Source organism: Marmota monax, unplaced genomic scaffold (assembly GCF_021218885.2).
Source record: "Marmota monax isolate L192 unplaced genomic scaffold, Marmota_monax_Labrador192_F-V1.1 WCK01_AAM20220418_F8-fsc00097, whole genome shotgun sequence".
Classification (NCBI taxonomy): Eukaryota; Metazoa; Chordata; class Mammalia; order Rodentia; family Sciuridae; genus Marmota; species Marmota monax.
Genome location: NW_026694162.1, coordinates 4,949,987 through 4,972,695, shown reverse-complemented (window position 1 = coordinate 4,972,695; position 22,709 = coordinate 4,949,987). Strand labels below are relative to the sequence as shown.

General features: G+C 31.8%; 1 protein-coding gene across 3 annotated transcripts in view; it reads left to right on the top strand.

Annotated features, from left to right (window-relative positions):
- Ythdc2 (YTH N6-methyladenosine RNA binding protein C2) overlaps nt 1-22,709 on the top strand; it is an 80,729-nt gene that overhangs the window by 12,679 nt on the left and 45,341 nt on the right. For all 3 annotated transcript variants that reach the window (XM_058585984.1, XM_046465824.2, XM_046465825.1), the window contains exons 5-16: nt 1,368-1,534; nt 2,430-2,532; nt 3,348-3,504; nt 6,842-6,949; nt 8,076-8,224; nt 9,330-9,465; nt 14,516-14,642; nt 15,076-15,141; nt 21,180-21,358; nt 21,559-21,655; nt 21,736-21,823; nt 21,912-21,992. In XM_058585984.1, the coding sequence (XP_058441967.1) occupies nt 1,368-1,534; nt 2,430-2,532; nt 3,348-3,504; nt 6,842-6,949; nt 8,076-8,224; nt 9,330-9,465; nt 14,516-14,642; nt 15,076-15,141; nt 21,180-21,358; nt 21,559-21,655; nt 21,736-21,823; nt 21,912-21,992 (1,458 nt within the window). The remainder of the gene's footprint in view (nt 1-1,367; nt 1,535-2,429; nt 2,533-3,347; nt 3,505-6,841; nt 6,950-8,075; nt 8,225-9,329; nt 9,466-14,515; nt 14,643-15,075; nt 15,142-21,179; nt 21,359-21,558; nt 21,656-21,735; nt 21,824-21,911; nt 21,993-22,709) is intronic.

Sequence of the window (22,709 nt, the reverse complement as noted above, 5' to 3'; positions counted from 1 at the left end):
GTTTTTCTATTGAGGTTATGAATGTACACACTTTGAAATCTTTATTTCCAGTAATTTATAATACATAAATCTACGTAAGTATATGAGAATAGATTTAACTGCAGCATTGTTTTTAATAGCAAGCTATAACACCATTAACAGGTTAAAAAACTGAAAATTACTTAATGTGTAGTCATATTTGTTAAATTATAGCACATCCATAAGATGGAATGTGTAGCTGTTAAAATGCATTAGGTATATCTGATAGGTGAAAAGAAAATGCAAATTTAAACATTAAATACAGTAATCACTTTTAATAAAAAATGTTTGTATACATAAACATCCTGAATTTTGTGAATTATTTTTCTTGAAATAGTTCATGAGAAACTATAAGTAGTTTATAGAGAGCATTATGGCTGTGGCTGGGTAAAACTTACTTTTCATTTCAAATCTTTATGACCTGCTTGAATTTTATTCTTAGAAAAGTATTTGCAGCCCTGGGATTATAGGCTATTTGTCTTCTTTATGCTTTTCACTATTTAAAAAAGCACAGTGGAATTTAGATTATTATTTCACTGATTCTTAGAATGATTTTGGGGACAGCTAAAGTTTTTCCAATAGTGATTATTCCCATCTACGAATATAATGTATTTCTTTACATATTCCGGTCTTTTATTTTTCAACAGCATTTTATTGTCTTCATATAATCCTTAAATATTTTTGATAAATTTAATTTAAAATATTTTAATTTTAATATCTAACAAGAATAAGATCTTGCCAGGCATGGTGGCCCACGCCAGTAATCCCAGCAGCCCAGGAAGCTGAGGCAGGAGGATCACGAGTTCAAAGTTAGCCTTGGCAAAAAGCAAGGCGCTAAGCAACTCAGTGAGACCCTGTCTCTGTGTCAAGAGCTTTGTAATGTTTTGAACAACCAATAAAAGAGTACAGTTCAATCTCAAAAAAAAAAAAAAAAATATGAAAGAGGGCTGGGGATATAATTCAGTGGTCGAGTGCCCCTGAATTAAAACAGAAACAAAAACAAGAATAAGATCTTTTAAATTATATTTTCTTTTTAAAAGTTTTCAATGGATCCAATACTTTTATTTTGTTTATTTTTTATTATTTAGCTTTTTTTTCTTTTATTATGTCGTGCTTGGGATCAAATCCAGTGCCTCACATGTGCTAAGCTAGCACTCTACCACTGAGCCACAATCTCAGCCCAAATTATATTTTTAATTATTACCAGTTACATGAAAACTGTTGATTTTATGATTATTTTATTTGAACATGTTATTGAACTTTTAGTTCTATTGGTGTTTCAGTTGGTTTATTTGGATTTTCAGGGTATGCAAAATACATATCATAGTATTTTAAAATTTTCATTTCAGATTCCTCAGTTCCTTTTAGATGATTGCTTTAAAAATGGTATCCCCTGCCGTATATTTTGTACTCAACCAAGACGATTAGCAGCTATTGCTGTGGCAGAAAGAGTTGCTGCAGAGAGAAGGGAAAGGATTGGTCAAACAATTGGTTATCAGATCCGATTAGAAAACAGGTAAAGACAGTTCTTGTATCTTCTTTAATGTTTAGAAAAGACTAAATGTATATATTTCACTAAAAATAGAGAACGTGTTTGTTGAAGAGTTAGTAAGTTTATACTAGGATATCAAAGGCATGCCTAAACTTAGTGAGGTTTTGAATAGTTTAAAAAAAAGAGTTTATGGATTACAGATACAAATCTCATTTCATAGATTCATAATCTAGTGCCAAGTTTTTTCACCTCTCTGAACCTCAATTTTCTCTATAAAAAAGGCTAATAAAGGTCTGTAAAGCACAGCTTTGATGTAAAGTTTATAGTAAGCTCTCATTGAATGTTAATGACTCTGTTTTAATGTCATTAGTATTGGTTGAGTATTCCTTATTCTAAATAGTTGGGAGCAGAAGTATATCAGATTTTGGAGGTTTCTGAATTTTGGAGTATTTGTATAAACTGTACTAGTTGAATATCCTTAGCCCATATGCTCTGAAATCCAAAACTTTTGAGCACTTTGAATTTTGGATTTTTGAATTAAGGATGCTCAACCTCCAGTAGAGCTAATAATACTTTCTTTACAAAGAAGTACCATTTCTTTGTTTTCAGTAGAGATTAAAAAGGTTGATTTCATTTGTGATGCAGTTTTTTTCTCCAAGCAAAAAGTTTTTAAGTTTTTTTTTAAACATTTGTTTAACAAGGTGCTTAGTTAATAGAAAACTGTTAGTAATAATACATTTGTGAGCTTCTTAGACATAAAATATGTATTTCTTATAACTTTGCTAATAAGCTGTACTTATCAGTATACTATTATTTTAGCAATACTGAGTAAAGTACATATAAGGTCATCATTTAACATAACTGTTTTAATTACGTACAAGATTTGTAATTATGCACTTTATTTTTATTTCATAAAAAGGGTTTCTCCAAAGACACTTCTGACATTTTGCACTAATGGAGTATTGCTTCGTACACTGATGGCAGGTGATAGTACATTGTCAACTGTGACACATGTTATTGTGGTAAGAATATTGCTGAATTTGGGATATATAACTCAGGTTGCTTAATACTTAAGTACATAATTACATTTATAGAACAGGGTAAAAATGAAAGCTAATTTTTTGTTTTGAAAAGACTATTTCAATCAAGTTACTTTGTGTCTATAATTATTAGAAGTAAATACTTGGTAGTAAGTATTTTGTACTATCAGATCTTATGAGGTAAAATAGGACATTTTAAAAATGTAAAAATTTTCATATGTGAAAATAATGCAAGTAATTAGAATTCTTCAGAAATTGTGAAAGTTTTAGCTGTATACTTAGTTATCTGATCCCTCTTTAATATCATTTATTTCCCAGTTGTAAGTGTATATTTTATAGTCATTTAATTTCATGGTTAAGCTATTAAATTAATTAGCCACCGATGGAATAAGATGAGATACCTTCTTATTAAAAGAATTCTAACCTTAACCAGTTTGTGTTATAAAAATATTAGATTAAGTTTTTAATCTATAAGCTTTTAATAAGAGCTCTTGGAAACTTATGAAAACCAAAGAATGCACCTGTGACTGATGTTAACAGAAACATAACTAATTTGAATTCATTATAGTTTTTATAGTCATATTCTGTGCGATAAAAGGCAGAACTTTTGTCATCCACAGTAAGTTGTTAATGTCCAATTATTTCTGAATTGCCATAACCCAGAAGTTCAATTAAAAATGATTGGCCTTGTCCATGTTTAATTTGAATTAATGTAAGTCCTGTAGTGCCAATATTTTAAAGATTTAGTCCTCCATAATCTTTTAATTGTTCCATTGTTTTATTTCTGTTTATTGCAGGATGAAGTGCATGAAAGGGATCTATTTAGTGATTTTTTACTTACAAAGTTAAGAGATTTGTTGCAAAAGCATCCAACTTTGAAACTAATTCTTTCTAGTGCTGCCTTGGATGTAAATCTTTTTATAAGATATTTTGGAAGTTGTCCAGTTATATATAGTAAGTTAAATTATAAACTTTCATCTATAATTTTTATGAAAGAACAGTTTGGGGTATGATTGTATATATTTTTCTAACAGAAATTGGAAAATGCTTGGAAGTAGAGGGTATCCATTTCTGTTTCCTGTGATATAGATATCATAGTTCTCTGTTTCATACTTCTCTTTTTCCTTCTATAGCTGTTTGGTGTTGTGTAGTAAATCCAATTCGGTACTCTTAAAAAGAAATATGTGGGGCTGAAGTTGTGGCTCAGTGGTAGAGTACTCACCTGCCCATGTGAGGCATTAGGTTCGATCCTCAGCACCACATAAAAATTAAATGAAGATATTGTGTCTACCTACAACGTAAAAAAACAAACAAAAGAAGTATGCCTTATTTTGATCCTGTGTTTCCCTTTAAATTCTGACCTATAGCTTCTTCCCTTTATTGTTAGATTCCTTTGTAAACTAGTCTGTGCTCCCATGTGTACTCCTCGTTCATTTCTTAATATTGTGACATTTAACTTTTGCTCTTGTTTTTTAATAAGAACTGATTTTTTCCCAATTTTTTTAATATTTATTTTTTAGGTGTAGATGGACACAATGCAATACCTTTATTTTTATGTGGTGCTGAGGATCGAACCCGGGCCCCACCCATGCTAGGCGAGTGCTCTATCGCTGAGCCACAATCCCACTCCCCCCAATTCTTAAAAAAAATATATAAATTCCTTTTCAAAAGTTACAGAAGTTGTATAGTTGTATGTGTTATCTTCATATATAGAGAAAATCTTCCCTGTCTTCTTTTTGTTCCATTTCTTATTTCTTGATACTATGGGTTTTAAAAGCATTGTATATATCAGCTAAGGTTGACCAGCCTCTTACAAACATGTGCATGTATATAAGGTTACAAGATTGAGTACATACCTGATATATTACTTGTAATTTGCTTTATTTATATGACAGTAAATCATGAACAGTTCTCCAGTTCAGTAGCTCTGAGTCTCGTTCATTATTTTAAGCAGCTGCTTTAGAGTTTCATAATATGGAAGTACCATGGCTTATTTAACCATTCCTTTATTTTTGGACATTCAGATTAGTTCTAGATCCCTTCCCCAACCCTCACCATATATAAAAAAATGTTAAGAAGAGCATGTTTATAGTATATTCTTTATATACTCTTAATTCTAGAGATAGGTCTTGAAAGTGAAATTGCTGAGTAGGAAAAGTCTATATGACTTTCAATTTTAATAGCTTTTGCCATTTTACATTTTCAAAAAGCTGAAATTATTTATATTTTTGAAGTGTACAGAGCTACTCGCTTATGAGTTTTTACTTTTTTTTTGGACACTGATGAAATTACCAAGTCTAATATTCAGATTTTAGTAAAAAAATTGTTTTAGACTTTTATTTATTTTTTATTATGTGGTGTCGAGGATTGAACCCAGTTCCTCATACATATGAGGCAAGCACCCAGCCACTGAGCTGCAACCCCAGCCTTTAGTCAACAATCTTAACTTAAATTTTCTGTGTTATTTCTCAGAGTTGGCCCTCTTTTTTTTTTTTTTTTTTTTTCTTTCTGAAATGCTCACATCCCATATATTTAGCACTACTGTCTCCTGGCTTTTACTCTACATTATAGTGCTTTCTATATGGGTTTTTCTTCCTTTGCAGAGTGCCTAAGTCATGGCATTTGCTAGGATTATTCCCTTGATCCATTTCTTTCTTTCTATTCACTCTCCCTTCCTTTCTTATTATCATTAGATTTCTTTCCTCCTTCTTCCCTGCTCTGTGTTACACTTCACTAGCTATTGGAAATGTATACTTAATTTCCCTGGAAGTTCTCATTGTGCCCTTTGCTTCTGTTTTCTGGTATATACTGATGACTCCTGAATCTTTATTTTCAATTTAGATTGTTCTCTAGAGTTTTAAATTTAGATATCTTGACAGGCAGCTCACTTCTAATATGCCCCAAATTAAGTACTTATTCTACAAAATTTGCTTTTCTTCTTGTGTTGCCTGTCTGGGTTAATCATACTACTGTTAACCTAGTCACGTAAATCACAAACCCATACATTATCATAATATTGGGTGGTTAGGAGCATAAAATCTAAACCTCTTAATGGAAAACTTATTTCAGCACTGCACATTTGACGTGGGTGAAACCATACCTCTATTCTCAATACCCAACCTGCTTCTTTTTTCTGCATTCCTCATTATATCAGAGTAACATCCTTCTGGTTTTGCAAGCCAGACATTTAAGAATCATAGTTGACACTTCTTTATCATTCTGTCATATTCAGTGTAGTGCTAAATTCTGCATAGTTTACCTCCTCTCTCAAAAATCTTACTACTTTTTCAGCATCTCCAGTCTCATTTAAGTTATTGTGATGAATTAAAATTGTTCCTATCTGGTCTGGTTCCATTCTACTATTTTTTTAAATATATTTTTTTAATATTTATTTTTTAGTTTTAGGTGGACACAATATCTTTTATTTTATTTTTATGTGGTGCTGAGAATCAAACCCAGTGCCTCATGCATTCTAGGTGAGCCTGCTACCACTTGAGCCACATCCCCAGCCCCCATTCAACTATTTTTTAAATCTGTTCTTTACACTGTGGCCAGAATCATCTTTTTGAAGTGGAATTATGATGTTTAATACTTCCTGGGCTTAAATTTTTTGAATAGTCTTAATTCAGGACAGACTTAAACCCTTGACATATAGTTCTCTTACCTCATCTTGAACTACAATTCTCTCTCTGCTCCTTGTTTCCCACCATTTTCCAAGTAGGTTAACCTTTTAGTTTCTTGAAAACATTCTTCTTTCTACTACACAGAATTTACACAGCTATTTTTCTTCATTGCGCACTCTTTCCTTTCTAAGAGTATAATTACTTTGTCTATATGCTTCTCTTGTTCCTTGTTTTCTCAGTGAGGATGATTTTCTTGGTGTAGTCAGATCCTTCTGTTATGTACTGTCATGTTGTCTTGTACTTCTCTCTCATAGGACAACTATATTATTGTTTTTATTTTCTGGACTATTGGATCAATGTCTGTCTCCCCTGCTGGTGTGCCTGAAGGGTACAAAAGTAGCTCTATTTCTGTTTGCCATTTGTATTTGTGGTTTCTAATGTGATGCTGGACACATGATAGGTAGATAGTAAACACTGGAAAAAATAAGCAAATTGTCTTATATCCAGTTGTCTAAAAAATGAAGTTATATTTAAAAGACAATATTGTGTGGATCACTTGAGCTTTGGCATTGCTTTTGAATATTACATTAACTTGGGATTCTGATGTTTTTATGTCAAGTATCTCTGAGTTGCAAATTGACTATTTTTAAAAAATTTCTATTATTTAGTACAGGGAAGACCATTTGAAGTAAAAGAAATGTTTCTGGAAGACATTTTAAGAACTACTGGATATACAAACAAAGAAATGTTAAAGTACAAAAAAGAAAAACATCGAGGTAAACTTTTTATCAAAGAAATATAAAAGAAATTACTATTTAAAATGACCTTTTTGGAGTACTCCATCTTTATCCTTGGAGTACTCCATCTTTATCTTATGGAAGTGTAAGGATGCTTTAAAGTGTTATTCTCTTGCATATATTTGTGGAAAATTATGTTAGAATATTATCGCAAATATACCTTTGCATTGTGGTTTGTATTTTCAAAGTGGCAATATATAAAAAGGAATTGAAAGGGGATGCCCGAATTGAGGAAATTTGAGTATGTTTATATCCAAAGATTCAACCATTGTTCTAAGGAAGCAAAAGAGTGTATGCTGGCTGCATACCACCTCTCTCCTAAGTGGGAGTGGGAAGTAGATAAGAGGGAATAAAAAGAGTAGCATCTGAGCAAAGATGTGCTTATCGTTTATAAAAATGTGAAGATTTACAAATCTTGATAGTCTTCTGGGGTTACATTTGTATTTCAAATATAACATTATTTGCCTATTAAAACATCTTGTAATAATTTATACTATATTACAGCTTTTGAATTGGGGTTTAGATTCCTTTTCGTTTAGCTGCCTTGATCAATATGATATTGCTTTCAAACTCTGATTCCTTTGTTTATTCTGTATAACAATAGACAAATATCAACTCATTTGGATTCTTCACTTCAAAAGTTTAATTAATCAGCTCCTATTTTGCCAGGCAGTGCAGAATCACGTATATGTAAATTGTGAAACTCTTAGATCTTGAAACTTTTCAAACTTTTGAATTATACATAATCATATGTCAAACAACTGGTAGGAGTTTAATAAATGGTTTTCTTTAAAGTGCTATATGAATATTAGTCACTGATTTAAACAATATGTATCAAATGGATAAAAATACTCTTAATTCTGGACTGACTTAGAATTAAGCTTCTTACCAATAGATGAAGATGTTTTTTAAGCAGTTATACGTGTGTTTATGGTTTTGCATAATACATTTCACTAAATATTCTTGATATAGTTTTAAAAGTAACTGCAAAATAAGGCCAGCTTTTTATGTGATATAAGATTCACTTAATATTTTTAAAACAAAGGAATACATTTTAAAAAGGAAAGGACTTATTTAATTATTTTTTCTTTGGTAATCAATTTAGAAGAGAAACAACAAACCACCCTTACAGAATGGTACTCGGCTCAAGAGAATACTTTCAAGCCTGAATCTCAGAGGCAGAGAACTGTTCCAAATGTGACTGAAGAGTATGATTTATTGGATGATGGTGGTGATGCTGTCTTTAGTCAGCTGGTAAGACCTTACTGGTTTCACACTTTTGAGTGAAAATATATAGGTTAAGGAATATTTTTTGAACTAGTTATTTTTTACTACATAATTGAAGGGTAGTTCTCTTAGTTTATCTTAGATGACAACATATTTTCAAGAACAACTTTTCTTTCTTTTTTTTTTGTCACAAAGCTGGGATTGATCCTAAGGCCTTGCACATGCTAGGGTGCTGACACTCTACCACTGAGTTCTACCCCTAACCCTGAAGTTTCTTTTTAGAAAAGAATCTGTTTTGAGCATGAGAAGATAAATAACATAATGCAGAGATACTTGCAGTTTTTTTTAATCAATGTTTAAATTCTAATACATCCAAACAAACTATACATTAGCTTTTAAAAATACTTTTTAAAGTATTTTTAAAAAAATACTTCACTCAGTTTTAACAGAGTGGATTAGGGGAGGGAAGAAAGGAGGGAAAGGGAATGTACTAGAGAATGAAATTGATCAAATTATGTGCATGTATGAATATGGTAGAATGAATCCCACTGTCATGTGCAATTATAATGTACCAATAAAAAAACTAAGACCAAGGAATGTTTTAAAATTGTTATTTAGTATAGGAGAGATCCATTTGAGTCTGAACAGCATTTTGACCATGTAAATTAGTGACCTTGCTGACAGTTACATAACCAATGAGCTAAAAAGTCCTGTGGAACCTGGTCCTTTACAACAAAGATTTTGATGTTCTTGCTCTGAAAAGGTACCTGGCATCAGTGTTAGAAAGCATCAGGTGGTGCTTTCTCTAACCTGTAGCTGAAGAGGGAATCACTGATGTATAGATACATTTAGCAAAATCCTATCAGAAGTATAATTAATGTTGTGCCTGGATTATAGTCCTTTGTTGATAAACTCATTCTCAGATAAAAGGTTAATGTAAGAACAAGATAAGAATATTGTGTGTCATAAAGTTTGTAAGATGGAATGAGGAACTTTTGCGATAATTCATATAATATATAACGTCATATGGTCATATGATTAGTAGTTCTTGTAGCCATTGTGGCCGTTTTCCATTCTTTGCAAGCAAATGTTGTTGGGTGATTATAATCTTTTTTTTTTTTTTAATATAAAGACAGAAAAAGATGTGAATTGCCTTGAACCATGGTTAATCAAGGAAATGGATGCTTGTCTTTCTGACATATGGTTACATAAAGATGTTGATGCATTTGCTCAGGTCTTTCACCTTATTTTAACTGAAAACGTTAGTGGTAAGTTTATTTGAATTTGTAAATTACTCTTGCAGTTATTTATAGTATAACTGTAGTTTAGTTCAAAATGTATATACTACATTTTTTGTTCACACCCGGTAATTTGATCTTTTGGAGTACTTATTTTATGTCTCATGTGAAAATCAGGATCTTATTATCATATCGTAGTGGAATCAGTAAGTGTTATGTTAAATCAAGTATTTAACCTAGTATCTTCAGAATAGTTTTATGAGGTCTGTATGTACATGACACTTGTTTACAAAAATGCTTTTATGTATACGTTTTGTACACATGTACATTCTGATCCCCTAACCCCTAGAAAGTTATTTCTTAAGTTCTCAAAGAGGTTTCTGATTTAAAAGAAAAAAACAAAACAAAAAACAGAAGAAAACAATGGGTAGTAACTTCTGCTCTAGATTGCTCATTTAGTAAATGAAAAATTTTAGTATTTTCTTTTGCTATATAGACATACTTTATGTCATGTGATGTAATTTCCACTAATGAGTTATCCTCATTTTGTTAGATGGTTTTTCAGATCTCTATAAGCTTCTAGGCAAAAGGCAGAGTGAATTGTTGGAAAGGATATAAATGTTAAGCAGTTAATCTCCTTACCTAAACCTCTCAGCATTATTGTAATTATGATTATTATTGATCATTTCCTTTTTAAAACACCATCTTTGATCAACATCTGATATTTCATATTTAGCTTACTTTCTTTCATTTTCCTAACTATAACATCTTGGTTTCCTTGAGAGGATCTTTTTCCTTTTCTTGACCTCTAAACTTGGCATGTCCCAGACCTTGATCCTTAGACCTTACTTCTATTTACATTTACTTGTTACATGGATCTCATTTAGTCATGTAGTACATATGTATTTTAAATGACCTCTAATTTTTTTTTTTAATATTTATTTTTTTTTTTAGTTATTGGCAGACACAACATCTTTGTTTTGTATGTAGTGCTGAGGATCGAACCCGGGCCTCACCCATGCCAGACGAGCGCGCTACTGCTTGAGCCACATCCCCAGCCCTATGACCTCTAATCTTTATAGTTGGCATCCTAACTTCCTCGCTGACTTTAATAATAACTTTAATTTAATATACCTGATCACTTGCCATCTCTAGTTACTTGTCTGTTAGGTAGATAGAATTGGATATGTCTCAAACACCTTTTGATTCCTTCATTATTTACTTTCCTCCCAACCTGCTCTTTCCTTCATGTTTTCCTTTTTAGTTAAGTCGGCATTGCCATTCACCTAGTTGCTAAGGCAACAAAGCATATGTAGAATCATCCTTGACTTTGCTCTCATAAACCATATATAATCCAAAGCAAGTCCTGTTGGCTTCTCTAAAATAAATCTGTATCTGATCACATTTCACTTCGCCTGCCACCATCCTAGTCCAAGTCCACATTTCTCTCCTGAACTATTGTGGTAGCCCACTGATTCCTTCTATTCTTATGTTGCTGCATTTTGTTCTCCATAAAACAACCATATTTATTCTTTCAAAACTGCCATTGTCCTACTCTCAACTCTCCCATGCTTGGTATTACATTGTGAAGGAAAATCAAAGTCCTTTCTGTGATTGCATCTTTGACTGTCCTTTCAATACTTGACATCATATATTTTTAATTTTTCCCTGTTTCATGAACACTGCATGAGGTCTGAACCCTTATCTGTTTTACTCATCTCTGGGTTTCTAGAAGTTCATAGTAAGTCCTTCAAAATGTGTGTTCAATAATGCTATTACTTTTTTTTTTACCAAATGATAAATTGTTTGAATATGTTTAACGACAGTAAGTTCACTAACTTTCTTGAGGATATTCTTTCAAATTTGGATTGTTTTAATTATAATTTTGTAATATGTTGAAGCGAAACCCATCTGCTTTTACCCTTTTCTGCTTATAGTGTGATAATGAAGAAATTTAGTATGTATTTATATCTGACAGACTTGCAGGTATGAACAGTTGTTCTTTTTCCTAGAAGTTTTTCTTTTGTTTTGTTTTTTTCCTTCTTTGGACATGTTTTAGTTTATCCTTCTAAAAAGGCCAGCGTCTAGTTCTGAGTTTAATCTCTTAGTTACTGTCTTAGGATAGAATAGGTCTATTAGCCTAAGTAATCTCTACTCTTTATTTATATTAATTCAGTCTACCTCTTTGTCAACCACATTGTCTTATTGATTTTTATGTCTCTGAAAATCCTGTATTTATTATTCTAACTTATTTTGAATTTAAGAAATACCATTTATTCCTTTTAAATTTTATCTTATCTTTTGATTTGGCCCATTGGATCTGTGTAACAACTTAAAAAAATTCCAACTGTTTATTTTATTAATAGACTTTCTCAGTTTATTGAGTTGATGGGATTGGTCAAAGACCAAACATTGTGATATGCAACAAGAGACTTTAGGTAATACTTAGGTGTGATTGTTTAAACAGTTATAATCCTGTATACTTATTAGTCTGGCAAATCTGTTAAATAAATGAGGATCCTTTGTCATTTCTTGTTATTTGTAAATGTATTTTGGCTCATATTGATTACTTTTTAAAGCTCATAATTTTTTGAAAATGTATATATTTGTTAATCTTCAATTTTCTGGCATTCTCTTTTTTTGCATTTTGAAAATATATTACTGTGAAAAATTAAGCAATATTACTTGAAAGTTACAAGATTTAAAGTCTGAGATATATTACATTTTAAATATTTGTTATTCTTGCCTCTCTTTCTAGATATTTCTTTAGCAAATACTAGATTACTTTGGTAATGGTCATCCTGTGGTCTCACACTCCTTGTCTATTAATGTATAGTTTATACATTTTCCTGAGTCTAATATTCTAATATCTTTAGCCATATGAAGAAAACAAAAAATGTAACAGTAGCTTTATGAACAGTTTTTCATTTTCCAACTTTTTGTTAATCTCTAATATCTCTACCCTTAGTTGGCAGCAGAGTTGGATTTCTTCTTGTGATCCCAGAAATTGTGAGCTTTATAGATTTATTTTTAGTACCATCATTTTCCCCATGTGTTCCTATAAATGTAGCTAATAATTAGTAAGACTAGACATTCTATGTTGTGCTGGCCATATTAGTCACCTTTTGCTGCAATACAAATGATTCCAAAGCTTAGCAGTCTGAAACATTTATTGCATACTTCCTGAGAGTTAAGGATCTGGAAGTAATTTACCTGAGTAGTCTGATTCCTAGTCTCTCATTAGGTACATTTAAGCTGTTGGTGTAGAGGGGAATGCTGTAGTCATCTAAAGATTTATTGGAGCTGGATGATCTGCTTCTAGGAAGGTTCACTCATATGGCTGTTGGCAAGAAACCTCAGTTTGATGCTATTACCAGAAGGTCCCGGTTCTTTGCTATGTAGGCTGTCTTATTCTCCTCATGATCTAGTAACTTGCTTGTCTAATAGTGAAAATCAAGTGTCTGTCTATCTATGCTTCCAAAAATAAAAAGCAAAATAAAAAATAAAAATACAAGTCCAAAGCCAAAGAATGTATAACACCAGTAGAATTTGTGTGATGAGGTATCAGTACAGGTTCATCAGTTGTTAACAAATTTACCAGTTTGGTAGGTAATGTGAGAGACTATGCATTGTGGATCAGAGGGTCTGTGGGATGTCTCTTTACCTTCTTCTCAATTTTGCAGTGGACTTAGACCTTCTTTAAAAATATAAAAAACAGAAGCCTGAGGTAATTCTCTTGTATATTCTCTATCCATTTAAAAACCTGTGGTTTATAGTGATAATGGATACTTATTTTAGGGTATTAATTAAATAATGAAAATAATTGGGTATGTATGGAAGATCAATTTTTTTCTTTTGTTAATTTTCTTAAATTATAATAGGTTTATTTTTAGGGATGAATTCTTTCTGAAAATATCAATTTGTAATTTAGGCAAACTAATCCTAAGCAATTATATTTGAATTGCTTTAGGAATATATTCTTGGAAGGAACTTGTAATGGAACTTAAATTATCTTCCTATGGAGGGCTTCTGTGAGAAGTAAACTTCTGCCAGTGTTGTTCCTTACTATGGTTTGTCCCCACCAAAACTCAGGTTGATCCCCAGTTTGGTAGTGTTGAGAGGTGTTGGGACTTTTAGGAAGTGATTAGGTCTTTAAGAGGAATTAGTGCTTTTCTCAAGACTGTGAGTTCTTGCTCTGACAAGATTGGATTGAATACCCTTGGCCCCTTACTACTTCTCTCCATGTGTTGAGCACTTCTTGCCTCTCACTAGAAACTGTACAAATGCCGGTACCATGTTCTTGTACCTCCAGAACCGTGAGCTAAATAAACCTCTTTCCTCTAAAAATTACTGAGTCTCAGGTTGAAGCTCTTAGTCTCTGTAGTTATAGCAATAGCAAATGGGTTAAAACATTCTTATTAAGCGTTTTGGGAAATAGTAGTCTTGAATAAGGGGGATTAAAAGCAAAACCAACAAAAAAATTGTCATGGACTTTGCTTGAAGCTTTTAGTCATTTATTATCAGTCACTAATGAGGATTAACTTTTTTTTTTTTTAAAGAGAGAGAGAGAGATAGAGAGAATTTTTTAATATTTATTTTTTAGTTTTCAGTGGGCGCAACATCTTTATTTCATTTTTATGTGGTGCTGAGGATCAAAACCAGCGCCCTGTGTATGCCAGGCAAGCGTGCTACCGCTTGAGCCACATCCTCAGCCTGAGGATTAACTTTTTAATTCTTTAAGTATATCTTGTCATTTGATGATCAAAGCAATATATAGATTTAAGATGATTGAGGGTTTGACAAGCTAGTAACTTTCCTTTTTCTGTTTCAATTATATAGGTGAGCTTTAAACAGTTTAATAGCCATCATTCCTTCTACCTTAAAACTGACACTCTATTCCATCCTGTTTATATTCGGGCTTATCACTAGCAGATTTCCTTGGATGATGTGATTTGAGGCTTATATAATGTATTAAGTAAAGTGAAGGAACATGTCAATTCTGCCACTTAAATTTAAAAAACAAAATAGTTTTAAATATTTTGTAAATTTAACAATTTCATTTTTCCTTTTCTTCTTTTAGTTGATTACAGACATAGTGAAACCAGTGCAACAGCTCTGATGGTTGCTGCAGGACGAGGTTTTATGAGTCAAGTAGAGCAGTTAATTAGCATGGGAGCCAATGTCCATAGTAAAGCATCAAATGGCTGGTAATTTTAGATTACATCCATTCTTTCTGTCTTTGTGTAGCTGCACATATCTTTTTTTTAATTCTTATGTTTGTCTTTAAATTGAAAACAATTGTAAAGTGGGTGTAATCCTAGTTACTTGGGAGGCTGAGATGGGAGGATCACAACTTTGAGGCTAGCCTTGGCAACTCAGTGAGACCTGGTCTCAAAATAAAAAATAAAAAGGGCTGAGTATGTATGATGTATCTCAGTTTTGAAGCACCCCTGGGTTTAATCCTCAGTGCCACCAAAAGGAAAAAAAAAACTCGAAGATTGAGTTATAATTGTTAATATATTTCTAGTGGATAAATATATAATTTTGAGTGAATAGTTTTATAATTTTGAGTGAATAGTTTTATAATTTTGAGAACAAATTATTTTTCTGTCTTAGTCTAATATCTTTGAATTTTGACAGGATGGCTTTAGATTGGGCTAAACACTTTGGGCAGACTGAAATTGTGGATCTTCTAGAATCTTACAGGTAAAACCTTATACTATTTTAAAAATTAACCTTGCCTTCTTTTTAAAAACTACCTAGCTATGTAAATCATAGAATATATAAATGTAGGCTATTTATAGTCTCTCTTACCCAGATAATTTTTTTCTGTGGGTATAAGAAAATTTTCTTTCTGACTTATTAAAGTTGCTGATAAGAGGTTATACTATTAAGAGCTGTCAGTGGTGGGGAAAGCTACCTCCTGGCAAACTGATTCCCTGTATAATGGTTAATATGAACTGAATGGTGTTGAGGGTTCACCAGATCTTCCTGCACTGGATGCTCACCCTGTGGGGTATGTCAAGCCCACAATAGGTGTTCACCCACATTCAGTAATTGCTTCCCCTGCACTCAGGGTTCATCCTGCATTGAGGGCTCACGCCACATGGGGTGCTTGCCACTGAGCATAGTTCTTGTACATAATCTGCAAAACAACCCTTAGAGATAGGTACTTGTTCTTATTATTTTTTTAATATTTATTTTTTAGTTATAGTTGGATGCAATACCTTTATTTATTTTTATGCTGAAGATCGAACCCAGGGCCTCATGTGCTAGGCGAGTGAGTGTTCTACTGCTGAGCCAGAACCCCAACCCCCCCTTTTTAAATATTTTTTTTAGTTGTTATAGACCTTTATTTTATTTATTTATATGTGATACTGAGAACTGAACCCAGTGCCTCACACATGCCAGGCAAGTGAGCTACCGCTTTGCCGCAGCCCTAGCTCCTTATTGTCTTTATTTTATGGATGAGAAAACCAAAGCCTAGAAAAGTTAAGGAACTCGCTTAAGATCAGGCTTAGTTATGTACAACTATAATACACCAGTAAAAAAAATGGGAAAAAAATCTCACACACACACAAAATGTTGTATTATAATATCTTATTTTTTATTTTATTTAAAAAAATTAGAAAGGAGATTGCCATTTGAACATAGTAGACAGAACACATGTATTTATCTCTGCATTTTCCATATTAAAATAACAATAAAGGAATATGAAAGGTGTAGAATGATAAAGTTGAAGAGACTGAGAAGATGCAACAACTGATGGAGGATGTTAAAAATTTATGGATGCCAGGAAGCTAATTGATTAGTGATAATTAAATTAGCAGAATTAAGAAATCTCAGCCAGTCAGTGAGAGACAAACTCCTTTAATATCTTTGAATGAAGCAATGAAAGAAGAGCTAATAAATAAATAAATACATACATACATACACCAGAACTGGGTGACATATTTTGTAATGAACATTTTAGAGCTCCAGATCACATTCTTTTCTGCTGCCGGATGATACATCTTGGCCGGAAATGGGAGGTGTATTAAATAAAATTAAGCCAGAGAGGCTTTGAACTTAAGATTATTGAAAATTAGCCATAGAAGCTTTAGACTTGGGGTTACCAGGTGCAATAAGAAAGTGAGGGCAAGGTATCAAACAACAAAGAGGTTTAAGTGAAAGTTCATAGATTGATAGTTGAAGTACCATCTACTCCTTTCCCATGCCATCCACTGTCACTTTTTCCTGTTTGAAGTATATATGTTCTTTGGCAGAAAACTTGACAGTTCTTTCTTGGAAAAATAGACCAAAGACTAGAGAAAATGTTTAGATTTATAAGAGGTTTAGTGTTTCTTCAATGAAATGACCATCTTTAAATCAAATGACTCTGTAATCTCTACATGTGTACTTGGAGTTTTTTTGGTGCTTTACTCTTTTAAAATGAACAGACTTCCAAGGACTGATCACTAGACTTTTGAGAGGAAAGCACTCATAAACCAGAGAAATAAGACAGATTTACATTAGCACAATAACCTCTGGAACTTAGATGAAACTAAGCATCAGTGTTCAGAAAAAAACTTATAAAAACAAAACTATAATTTTTCTATTATTAGAAGAATATAGTATTTCAAATGCTTCAGTGACACAATTGGTTAGTGCCTGGTACTTACACAGAAGAATACAGTTCTTTTATTGTTGCTTTCATGAAACAAAAGTAGTGTGCTATAAAAAAGGAATAGGACACAAATCTTTGTTTATGGTTCATTTTTATGAGGCCTACCCAAATTTACCCTAACATTGCAGCTTACCTCCCTGCACTTCATTTTTTTAACCTTTTCTGCTTTTTCTTTTTTCTCTTGTCCATAGAACCTATTATTCTTCAATATATTACATAATTTGCTTATTTACTCTTTTTGTTGGTTTATTATCTTTAGCTTCTTTCCACTAGAAATTAGTAAATGTCTTATTTCATTTGTTCAGGAAAAGTGCCTGATATACTGTTTGATTAGTGAATATTTATTGAATAAATGAAAAAACAAGAAAGAGTTCATTTAAATATGTGATAGAAAAATTTTAGAAGTGTTCTAAGATGAAGTTGAGAAAATTACTAAAAAGTAGGAAGAAGATATAAAAGATGGAGAATTGTAGAACAAGATACGAAAATTTATTCTCTGCACCCTGTATTGGGAAACTGTTAGAAGGTGTGCTCCATAAAAAAGAGGTAAAACAAATAAAACAAACAAAAAATGACAGGAAAATATAGTAGATCCAACACAGAGGTTAGGTGAAAGGAAAGGTTTGGTATTGGTACAGAAGAGTGTGAGGACAACAATTGTCCAGCAGGCCTAGTCCCATAGGAACACAAGATGGCGGGCTCCAGGAGGGTGTTATCTGAGAGGAAAAAATAATCAACTAATATATTTGAGTATATTAAGAAGCTTTACAAATCTTTTGGAAAATTTGAGAAGAATTAGTGGTCAAGTTCACATAAAGCTAAGCAAATAAAATTAAAACGTAATTTCCCTGGGAAAAGTAAAAAGGTCAAAAGTAAAGAGCATTGTTTGACTCAGCAGTAGGTAATGTTTACATAGTCATAGTAAACTCAAGGCTGAATGAAGAGCTGAGGAAAATTTTAAGTATTGGAGTATATGGAAAGTTTATGGAAGTGAGGTGGTAACCTCATCTTTAATTAATTAGAGGTTCACATATAATGATTAAATTGTTAATTATTAAATGAAAGTACATATTACTTAGAAATGGGGCAGTAAATAGAAAAAATGACTAAAACAATTGAAAATATTCCTAGGTAGTATGACTAAGGCTTGTGTGATTATGGTTTTTGTTGTAACTTTTATGAAATTATTTGTGTATTAATATTGTGAATATATATTATTTTTAAAAATGAAAAATCAGAAGGGCAATTCAGATACTTTAAAAATCCTATGGAACCAGTTTAATTATTATTATTATTATTATTTTTTTGGTCAGTGTTGAGGATTGGACCTCAAGTAGTCTACCACTGAGCTCTGTCTCCAGCCCCTAATCTTTTATTAGGGATTTGAGATAAGTTTAAATTAGATATCTAGATAAATTATTTATATTTTTAGATATTTAAAGGAAACAATACATTGTATAATACATTGATAGTTTCTATTTGTTTTCAACTTCTGAGTCTTAAAACGGAAAAAAAAATAGTCTGAAGTTAAAATAGAGTAAAAAATCTGCCATTTAAGAATATATAAATGATTCATTGACTTGGGTTTTTGTGATTAATTCTGTAGATGTAAGTCTCAGGCATTATAAGTAAATGTTTGAAGTATGAAAATATTTGTTGTTTGTATTTCATAAAATGATAATATAGGTTACAGAGTCTCAAAATTCTTGATAGGTCCAAATGTTAATTCTGATGTAGTAGGTTTTATTGCCATTTAAATATGTAGTTCCTAGAATGTGCAATCCTTTTAGTAGTACTACTTTGAATGTTCTAGATATTCTTATGTTGTTTAAGTGTTCTAGACACAATAGATTACCAAATTACAGATTACAAAACAAAGCAATTATCTGGATAATACTATGTCTTGACCAGCTGGGCTTTTTTTTTTTTTTTTTTTAAATCCTATAGACCATGACATTATCAATTAAAATGTATGCCAGGTATGGTGGTACTTGCCTATAATCCCAGTTACTCAGGAGGCTGAGGCAGAAGAATTACAAATTTGAGGCCAGCCCTGTCTTGAAATAAAGAAAGAAAAAGAGCCAGGGATGTAGCTCAGTGGCACAGCACCCCTGGGTTCAATCCCCAGTACTGAAAAAAAAAAATTAAACTTACAGAATTATTGTTAGTGATAGCTAAAGTTTATATCTTTAAACAAATAGCATGTTTTCTTCATTAACCCGTTAAAAAGTAAGAAACAATAAAATAGAATATTTTAAAATAGAACTTGAATAAAATTCAAGATACTGCAGTTATAAAGTTGTATAATCTTATTCTTTTTAAAAAATATTTATTTTTTAGGTGGACACAATATTTTATATTTATGTGGTGCTGAGGCTCAAATCCAGTGCCTCTTGCATGCTAGGCAAGCATTCTACCATTGAGCCACAACCCCAACCTCTTTAATATTATTCTTATTGAAAACAGTCTTATAATTTTTTTTGCTAAGCTCTTTGAGATTGGGTTGAATTGAACTTCCTAGAAATTCTATTGATAGTTATTACTGATGACAGTAGTTTATTTATATTTTTACATAATAGGATGAGAAGACAAGTGATTTCAGTAGTTTATACTGATTCTGAGCTCTTGAAAAATATCATAATTAACCTGCTTTTTGTATACAATTACCTACAGAATTTCTTTTTAATGTGGACAGTTCATTAGAATATTATTTATTAGAAGCAATGTGTTAATAAAATATAAATGATGACCAAAAGTTTTTAATTTTTTTTTTAGTATTTATTTTAGATGTTATGGACTTTATTATTTATTTATTTATTTATATACAGTGCTGAGAATCAAACCCAGTGCCTCACACATGCTAGGCAAGCGCTCTACCATTGAGCTACAACCCCAGGACAAGTTTTTAATTTTTAATGAGATAATTCACATATGATTATAATTCATCTATTTAAGGGTACAATTCAGTGATTTTTTTTTATGTTCACAGACTTATGTATGTTCACAGACTTATGTAGTCATCACTACAATCAATTTTAGAACATTTTCATAATCACAGATAGAAATTTGTGCCTGTTAACAGTCAGTGCCTATTTTCCCCCCAACACTTCCAGCTTAGGACAATCACTGATCTACTTAATGTTACTATAGATTTGTCCATTCTCGACATTTCATATGAATGGAATCACCTGATATTGGTTTTTAGTAATTGTCTTCACTTTGCATAATCTTTTCAAGGTTTATCCATGTTGTAGCATTCTTTTTATTACTGAATAATATTCCATTCTGTGGATATACCAGAGTATATTCAATTGTCAACTGTTGAACATTTGGGTTCTTTCCACTTTTAGACCACTGTGAATAATTCTGGTCTGAATATTTGTCTACAGTTTTTTAATTGACAGATATATATGGATTTATTTTTCCATTTCTTTTGTGAAATGGAGTACAATTACTGGGGCATATGGTAACTCTGTTTAATGTTTTGAAGAACTGCCACATTGTTTTTAAAGTTGGTGCACCATAATACATATATGCCAGAAATGTAGGAGGGTTCTAAGTTTTTTAAAAATATTTATTTTTCAGTTGTAATTGTCTACAATATCTTTAATTTATTTATTTATTTTTATGTGGTGCTTAGATCAAACCCAGGGCCTCACCCGTGCTAGGCGAGTGCCCTATTGCTGAGCCACAATTCCAGCCCTGGGTTCTGATTTTTTTATACCTTTTCTAATATTTACTTTTTGGTTTTTTTGATGATAGCTATCCTACTGGATGTGAAGTGGTATCTCTATGGTTTTGGTTTGTATTTCCCTGATGACAAATGACAACATTTTTTCATGTGTTTATAGGTCATTTTTTTGTCCTCTGGAGAAATGTCTTCAGAGTGTGATTTTCTAAAGGCACTTCTTGTCAAATTTTGCTTTGAACAAATGTGCTTGAAACCAAAACATGAATTATATGTTTAATTTTTTACTTACTGTAAAGTTGGTACAGTAACTGTCAGCTATCTTCCTTAGGATATATTGGAAATTTGAAGGACATAATGGGAATCAGCTTTTTGTTGTTGTTGTTTTAGTGCTTCTCTGGAATTTGGAAATCTGGATGAAAGTTCTCTGGTTCAAACAAATGGAAGTGACCTCAGTGCAGAAGACAGAGAGCTCCTGAAAGCTTATCACCATAGTTTTGATGATGAAAAAGTAGACTTGGATTTAATCATGCATCTTCTATATAATATCTGCCATAGTTGTGATGCTGGTAAATAAGTTCGTCTAAAAGAACTGAATTTAAAAATTAATGCTAGTTGTACAAAATTTTATATAATTGCATTAATAGTAAAAATGAAAATTATCGTATTATGGTCATTTACTAGTACTTGAAAATGTATGATGTAGTTTCTTAGTTGTTGATTGTCTCTGATTTCACAAGATCAATATTAAAAAATATTCTTCTTTCAGGTGCGGTATTAATTTTTCTACCTGGATATGATGAAATTATTGGTCTGAGAGATCGTATCCTGTTTGATGACAAGCGGTTCGCTGACAATACACATAGGTAAAATTTTAAACTTTCTATTTGTTGCTTAAAATAACAGACAGGGACTGTAGTATATTTTCTCTTTCGATTGTCAACAGATATCAAGTTTTTATGCTTCATTCAAATATGCAAACATCTGATCAAAAGAAAGTATTAAAAAACCCACCTGCAGGTGTTCGAAAAATAGTAAGCTTCACAAAATCTTATTTTTCCATTTTTTTCAGTCATTTTTCTGTTTTCATATTATTAATTATAAAATAATATCCTATTTCAGATCCTTTCCACCAATATTGCTGAAACTAGCATCACAGTCAATGACGTTGTCTTTGTTATTGATTCTGGAAAGGTGAAAGAGGTATGTTTGGACAAGTTGCATTTTTACTTAAATGAAGTTCAATTCCAAGAAATGCTTATATAAGCAGAATTCACTTTAGTGGAAACATTTATTTCTAGATGAATTTAAAATAGTAAATGCTGATTTCACTAAAATGAGTATTTTACTTTAAAATCAGTATGTAGGATGTTTTGTTATTTCAACAAATTAGACAGAGTTTAGCTTCTACTCACTAAATACAAAAAGAAAGTTAAAAGTTTGGCTAGTTATGGTGAAAATTTTCTGCAGTGTGGGAATTCTATTACATATTTTCTGTTTTCTTCCTATATGTGGTCATGGACCATGTGTCTCTTATTCACTGCTGTACCTCCAATGCCTTACATATTAGTAGATATTCAGATGATAACTTGGTTCAAGAGGACCTGATGGAAGAATAACAAAAAACAAAAAACAAAAAAAACAAACCAAAAAACCCCCACAAAAACACATAAACTTGGACTCAACAATTACCAGCAGTTAAATCAGACTTATTACTTGCTTTTGTAAAAAGTTTCTTCTACTCTTTTACCTATTGGATATAGCTGCTTTCATAACTGTGATGACATTTGAGTAATTGCATCTCAGAACCTAAAGAATTTACTCCTTGGCTCTTTGCCCTTTTCCAACCCCTGATATAAATGAAGGGTAATATTTATTCCTTTTGGTACTGGAATGCCTAGCAATTTTCAGTGCTCCTAA